Genomic DNA, 7,796 nt, shown 5'->3' with positions numbered 1-7,796 from the left:
ATAATGGAGTCTGGACCAAACATTCCAGTGATCAACAACATGAACATCGATCTGTGCAAATGGGAAGCGATGATATGTGTCAACCAATTCAGAGAGCCTGACAACTCGATCCCGTTAATCACCACTTACGACAAGCACAGTCGCCTTTTATGGCAAACATGGGTTTCTGAAGGCCTATTCTACCCCGGTCTTTCACGGGTCACAGGAGGTTAGGGATGTGTACAGGGACATATATACATATCTGGTGGATGGGGCTGGAGAGCAGTAATCAAACCAGACAATCAAGTGATCAATGAACGCATTTATTGTTTTAAAGCATCGACTACATTCATTTATTCATTATTAAATGGCGTCTGAGTGATGGTCGATGTACACGTTAGCTGAGACGTTGTGGTAGCCGTTACAAGGGGATCTCGCAGATATATCGACGCTGGAGGTGACAGTAGAGGTCACTGATCCCCCAAGTATCCAGCTGACCACAGTCCTCCCCCCGACCGTTGTCCGGCTCGGTTATCCCCCAAGCAGGCACATTTGTGGATCCCGAGGTCCATATAAACTGAGACGATCCCGACGATCTTCGCTTCAAACCTATCCAAACTCGAAATTTCTTTGAACCTAAAAAATATGAGTTGAGAGTTAAATGGACGTGTGTCCGTTAGTGGAATGAAAATCTCAGTTATTTAGACTGAATCCAAAAGGACATCCTTCACAGAAATTTCTCAATTCTCTCTTCTCAATTTTTCCCTTCCAGTGAGCTGCCGGGCTTTTACTATAGGACTGGAACAGATAACCCAGGTCCCCGGGACGTGTGGGTAATGAGTTGGACCCAGGTGTTTGAACCCCTTATGATCGTGTGACTAATAAATTCAGGGATGTAATATGTTATGCTTTCATGATTTAAGGTTATATTTTCTTCGAAGATAACTTATGTCTTCTGAATATTAGACTTAGTTCAAATTTTGAAAACCTCGAAATTTTCGCCTCCGAGCTGAAGGATATGCTGCCAATTCTTTCAATTTTGATGTCCGGAATTAAAGTAACGGGTATGGGGTCGGTAAATATGGGGTATCGGGTCGGTTAATATCGGGTAGGACACCCAGGAAGACAATTTATACCCGTCTCAGTCTTCCTTTACCGTGTAATAGTTGTAGTGTTTGTTGTTTGTTGTACTCGCAGTACATCAGCTGTGTAGGCGTGGTAGTTTGTTACCAAATGAAAGGTGTCGAGAAAAACAAATCAAGTAATCTAAGAAAATGGTCAAAATAGTGGAGATGCATATCCCTTGTATACGCGACTGTTGTGAGTGAGTTAGGTTAGTTTTACGCCGCTTTTACCAGTATCCCAGCACCATCACGGCGGGGACACCCATTGTACCGATTTGGGGAATCGAACACGATCTTCGTCATGAGGACCGAACGTTTTAACCACTCGGCTACCTACTGCCCTTTGCACGACTGTAACGTGGACAAGCATGTTTATACATTACCCTGAGATCTCCGAAGCTGAAAACACAGGGTGAGCAAGGAGACACACTCTAAACCATTTGTTACTATAGAAAAGAAAATACATTTCTTTTGTCTGTTTGATATTACCCTCAATAATATTGGAAACTATCCCGATGGTGTTGTGGTTAGAGTGTGCGCTCGGAGAGAGGAAGATCGTGGGTACTTGTTGTCGACTGTCTCGAGCTCGGCATTAATGGATTCAACAAGGACTATAAAACAAGCTTAAGGTTGTATAATTAGCCACACACATGCATGTTGTTATGTGAGAGAAATATTCTGAAGTACGACCTTCCATTTTAACTCATCTCACCAATAATGTTAGAGTTTTAAGGCATCGGTCCATAAATGATGATGAGGAGGAGGGGCAGGAGGTTTGTAATGCACCAGACTTATAACCTAAAGGTTGTTTGAAGAGTTGCACGAGAAGTTAGGAAACAAATAAACACCTAATCAGATCATGTACCCACCCTGTGTCAGAAATCACAGCATTAACAAACTAGCATGCACTTCGTCATTTCTTGATATTCAGTGACTACCTCTCTTCCTAAGTTGCTGATTCCCCAGTTTGGTAGGAGGGTATATCTCTTACCTGCGTCCCCTGCTGTGTCTCCCAGCCCAAACAGGTATCCAGCGACGATGCCATACTTCTTTGGTGTGTCCAGGCTGACCAGGCGCTCACCTTTCGTCTTCTGACACTCAGCCTCGGCGAATTTGTAGTTCATTGTGTCCTTGAATTCACTGAGTCGGAAGCACATCTTGGGATTCTTAACTTTCGTGTATCCTTTAGGACACTTGCCTACAAAATGCAGGGAAGGAAATAAGCAAAAACGGAATAGAGTATTGTAAAATAGTGTTGCCTGGAAACAAATCAGTATCATTTGTCAAAACATATTGGATGAGGGTTTTGGTCTTGCTTGGTGCTTTGATATCTCAAAACGAATTTTTATGCCTTTTCCTGTTTGGAAATGTCATTCCAGCTATATGACAGCAGTCTGTAAATAATCAAGTGATTAATATTAGCAAACTTCAAAAGTATCTGAAATGGTACAACATTGTCAGTTATGTCACTTACTGTGACCATAACATACATCCAGTATGTCGACATTGACAACCATTACAGGTTGGGAATCTCATGGAATGGAGCAATACTTTTAAAGATGAAAACCCAGACCTTTGCAATCATAAACAGCCTACCTGCAAGTGCAGCCACTACACAAACTGCAAATATGATGAGTCGCAGCATCACTGACTCTGCCTCTGAAACAAAAATTGCAAATAAACAAAAAATAGTCTTCCTTCCTTGAACTCATCTCGGCTGTGATGGTAACGTCGTTATAGAAGACGTTGAAGAACTCATGAAGACCCATGTTAGAATTGGTCTTCTACAACCCATGCATGTCGTAAAAGGCAACGAACAGGATCGGTCCTCACGATAAACGTCTTTCCTGGGGCAAGTGTTTCAACAGTCTCTGCAATGTGCCGTACAGAGCTGCGTGTTAATTCTATGATGGTTGGTTGGATGTGCCGTAATAAAAAGATTGATTGTTTTATCAGCTGACCAGGTTTGCTGATATGGTTCATTGTTGTCTATAGAGTAAATCGACGATCATGGCATCGATCACTGGATTGTCTGGACCAGACTCGACAACATGCACAGTTGACATTCAACGAAGTGGATTATTGGTCATTGTGGCGGCAAACATCAAACAAATACTGCTCATTACCTACATTGTGCACCTAAACGCTTGCACAACTCAAGCACAAAGCGAAAATATCACGAACATTAAAGAAGAGTGACTACTTTACCAACAGTTGGGAGTAAGACGGTCGCTGCCAGTCCTGCCTGCTCAGTGAGGAGTACAGACAACTGTGTCTTATATAGAACAGGGGAAGGCTATTTAACGATGTAGTTTCTGTATTTGCATAATATACTTGTAATGGTTGAGACGTCAATATCTGCTACGTAATGCATATTGAATAGAGTCTTGTATTATTAACAGAGCAGGTGAATAGCTCAAGAGACGACACATGCAGTTCGTTTATCACTTTTAATACCAGATTATCATTTTGTCTCAAGTTGTCTCGCCTTCTCCAAGACTGAACGGCCTCCTACCAAACAAACAGCCTCCAACCTGATGAACCACACTTCCCACCAAATCAACAGTTTCCTACCATATAAACAGCCTCCTACCAAATGAACTGTGTCCTACACGACAAGCAGTCTTCCCCTTACAGCCTCCTACCTCATGAACAACCTACTACTTAATGAACTGTGTCCTCCCAAATGAACTGTGGCCTACACGACAAGCAGTCTTCCCCTTACAGCCTCCTACCTCATGAACAACCTACTACTTAATGAACTGTGTCCTCCCTAATGAACTGTGGCCTACACGACAAGCAGTCTTCCCCTTACAGCCTCCTACCTCATGAACAACCTACTACTTAATGAACTGTGTCCTCCCAAATGAACTGTGGCCTACACGACAAGCAGTCTTCCCCTTACAGCCTCCTACCTCATGAACAACCTACTACTTAATGAACTGTGTCCTCCCAAATGAACTGTGGCCTACAAGATAAACAACCTCCTACCAAATAAACTGTCTCCTTCCAGATTCTCCTACTAAATAAACTGTGTCCTTCCAGATTCTCCTACCAAATAAACTGTCTCCTTCCAGATTCTCCTACCAAATGAACTGTGTCCTAGCCTCCTACCTCATGAACAACCTACTACTTAATGAACTGTGTCCTCCCAAATGAACTGTGGCCTACAAGATAAACAACCTCCTACCAAATAAACTGTCTCCTTCCAGATTCTCCTACCAAATGAACTGTCTCCTTCCAGATTCTCCTACCAAATGAACTGTGTCCTAGCCTGTGTCCTAGGCCTACGACAGTCGTAAACCTATGTTTAGGTTGTTTAGGTTCTACGATTATCTTAGCGCCACGATGGCTTTAAGGAAAGGGCACCAGATAAACAGGTGAATGGCGTCTCTTAATTAAGCTCACACCTGATTATCAGTTGCTGTGTCCCATGCTTTTCGTTATAAGCTTTATAACTTTCACGTCCAGAAATTCTGTCTCGGTAGATAATGGAAAGAGGTTATTCAGTGTAGTTGACTTTGCATATCTAAAACGTCATGCGTTCGGTGATGTGATGGATATGCTGATCAGGGAACCTGCATGAAACCTGCTCCATGTCTACTTGCATGTGTAAATGTAGAAAGGATATAGGTGGAATGACTTTAACACCTGTGCACCTGTGATCTAATCTGCAGTTCAATCAAAGTGATCAGGTGTTTCCGAGAAAGGTTTTTGCATTGTTAGCATTATGAGAAAATTTGCACATATAACAACAGTTGATACCCTGGGCTTATTAAGAAACACACTTCACCTTATTACCGATCATCATGTGATTGCAAAACGAATTTATAACCTAAAGTTAAACTACTATGCCTAAAGTACAACTGTTGTGATGCACACCGAGAAGCTCGTGCTTCCCCGTGTAATCCCTCCTCTGCCGCCGGCTTGTGTTGATGTGACACACGTGACATTTAATGACCAGCTTGTCCTTTGTCAACGAGGGGGATGGACACGCCAGTGAGTGAGTGAGTTCAGTTTTACGCCGCGCTCAGCAATATTCCAGCTAAATGGAGGCGGTATATAAATAATCGAGTCTGGATCAGACAATCCAGTGATCAAGAGCATGAACATCGATCTGCGCAAATGGGACTGATGACATGTGGCTGACCACCCGATGCTATCAGTCGCCTCTTACGACAAGCATAGTCGCCGTTTATGGCAAGCACGGGTTGCTGAAGGCCTATTCTACCCCGAACCTTCACGGGTCGAGACGCCATAGATTCGCCATTACATAACTGAGTTCTATCTAAAAGAAACATTTGCGCCCAGCGTTGGGCAAGAGGTTCTACATTTCCCGAAGCATACGGAAATTACCGAAACCATATGAATGGTTACTTTTGAAAGAATGTCGCTGATTGCCCAGCTAAGTCTGATTGCAACCAATCACGAATCTTGAACACACGCACCATGCCCGTATTGGAACAGAGGTTCGTAGGAAGATATGACAAGTAACCTCTGCGGGAAGAGAATGGTGTCAGTCGAGATTGCATACAACCACCCGTTGGTCAGAACATCTACAATTCACACTACTTGAGTGTGCGAAGGCGACCGGATGACCTGATAATCCACGCATCAATGACAAATCGCTTAAGCTGCATTGGGACAATGCCATGCCCATGTATGCTTACCTGGCGGTGCAAAATCTCCGAGATCAACTCCGGCGGCTAAAACATCTCATGCATCATGAGCCAGTTCAACAAACAGCTGGTGCCCGTCAAGAACCTTTGCAAGAGCAAAATGCTCAAGTGACAGCTGACCCAAAACTTCTGATGGACGTCCGTGTCAACCTCATTCCTCTTGCTGACTGAAACTCTTCCGACAACGAGCCAATTGACTCCGAAATTTGGGACCCTCACTCTTCTTCTTCTTCAGCTGAAGACATTTCCGAAAATCCTGTTTATATTTCATTTAGTTCTATTTATGAGGAAATTTGTCATTTCCCTTTAGAGAAACAGAGGCCAGTCAAACAACTAAACGTCCCCAAAATGAAATTGATCTTGAACTTTCTGTGGACTGTTCATTGAAGTTAATTGATGCGTCTATGCTGCCACTTGAACCTTGGAGGAACTTCACACAGTTTTCAAAGAAAAATCACCCAATACTAAGAGCAATGAACCAAAGAAAATATGGTTTCAAGTAAAATTGACAGAAACCAGACAATATATACATCTCACGAGATTGCCTGAAAAGTGTCATTAAAATGTCTAAATGTAACACAGCTCCAGGGCCTGATGGTATTCGAGACCAGTATTGGAAACTGTTCCCTTGTGTCCAAACACCATTACTCCACTGTTTCAGTTCTCTTGTGGACACAGGTGATGTTCCTTCGTGGTTCTGCATAGGCTGCACAATACTTCTCCCGAAGAAAGGAGACTTGATTGATCCCAAACGTTTCCACCCTATGACTACAAAAACGCATATGACTCGGTCCCACACGAGTGTTTTGACCTCCCTGAGCTACTACTTGACTTACTCAAGTCTTTAATAAGTTACTGGTAGACTCAACTTGAGATGTACTCGCAAGGGCACGTGCAGACTTCGAATCTATTCCAGTCAGATGGGGAATATTTCAGGTCCTTTGCTTCTTTGTCTTTCTTTAAATCTTTTGATTTCTGTTCAAAAGGAAGGAGGGCTACCATCCCGGACCTCCTCAGCACAGATCCCCAACACCTATTACTCATCTCCTCTACATGGATGACATCGAGCTCCTTACTAAAGGAGATACCAATCTGAAATGATTTAGGCATGACATTTGGATTCGACAAATTTAATACTCTCCATTTAAAGCGTGGCAAGGTAACTTATGATGGATTGGTCAGGTTACAAGGGGAGGAGTTATTGAGCATCTTGTGGAAGATCGGGCCTACACCTATCTTGGAATGCAAGTTCGAGACAAGCTCCAGAATGCCCAGATTCAAGATAAACCTCGGACCGAGTATAATCGTTTAAAGAAAATCTGGAGCTCAGAGCTAAATGCTCGAAACAAGGACAAAGCCACCAATATTTTTGCTGTGCCAGTCCTCTCCTATTCCTTTGGGGTAATTGATTGAACAAAACAAGAGATCCAGAGTCTTGACTGCCTGACCAGAAGGATCATGTTTGATAACAGAGCACACCACCCTCGGGCCTCTCTTAATCATTTATATATGCCAATCAATTCTGGAGGTCGGGGATTGATTAACGTGGAGGCTCTTCATGACAGAATGTTATTGTGTACTTTTGCGCATATCTATTTATCGAATGGTCCTCTGGTGATGCATGTCAAGATGTCATGATGAAAGCAAGAAATTCCACAGCTATTTCAAGCGTGCGAAGGTTGTTGGACACAATCTGAAATTTGAGGTTGATTTTGTGATGGTGATGTACTGCTGGATGGTACAGTGATGGGAGTAAATCATGTGAAGTCGGCCCAGAGTCGATCCATTCTGGAGAAACTGTCTGAGAAGCCATTGCATCGTGTGTACAAGCAGTGTGTGGAACAGAGCAGCAACCCAACCGACTCCTGGATGAAGTCGGCAAGTCTCAAATGTGAAACTGAGGTATTCTTTTATGCTGTTCAGGACCAGCCACTTCCCGCTCGCAGTCGCCAGAATGTGATTCTTAAAGAAAATATCAATATGAAATGTCGTCTTTGCAATGAATGTACAGAGA

At 43.1% G+C, this 7,796-nt stretch overlaps 1 protein-coding gene across 1 annotated transcript; it reads right to left on the bottom strand.

The window, feature by feature from the left end:
- Positions 1-303: 303 nt before the first annotated feature.
- Positions 304-3,357, bottom strand: LOC137280292 (uncharacterized). The gene is made up of 4 exons (XM_067811874.1): positions 3,312-3,357; positions 2,700-2,762; positions 2,095-2,301; positions 304-615 (listed from the first exon to the last, which is right to left on the bottom strand). The coding sequence occupies exons 2-4, from the start codon at positions 2,746-2,748 to the stop codon at positions 401-403; spliced, it is 471 nt and encodes a 156-aa protein (XP_067667975.1). The 5' UTR covers positions 2,749-2,762; positions 3,312-3,357; the 3' UTR covers positions 304-400.
- Between the last annotated feature and the right edge of the window lie 4,439 nt (positions 3,358-7,796).

This window comes from Haliotis asinina, chromosome 1, assembly GCF_037392515.1.
Source record: "Haliotis asinina isolate JCU_RB_2024 chromosome 1, JCU_Hal_asi_v2, whole genome shotgun sequence".
In the NCBI taxonomy this organism is placed as follows: Eukaryota; Metazoa; Mollusca; class Gastropoda; order Lepetellida; family Haliotidae; genus Haliotis; species Haliotis asinina.
The sequence above is the reverse complement of the archived record's forward strand: the minus strand, read 5'-3'. Positions and strand labels throughout refer to the sequence as shown.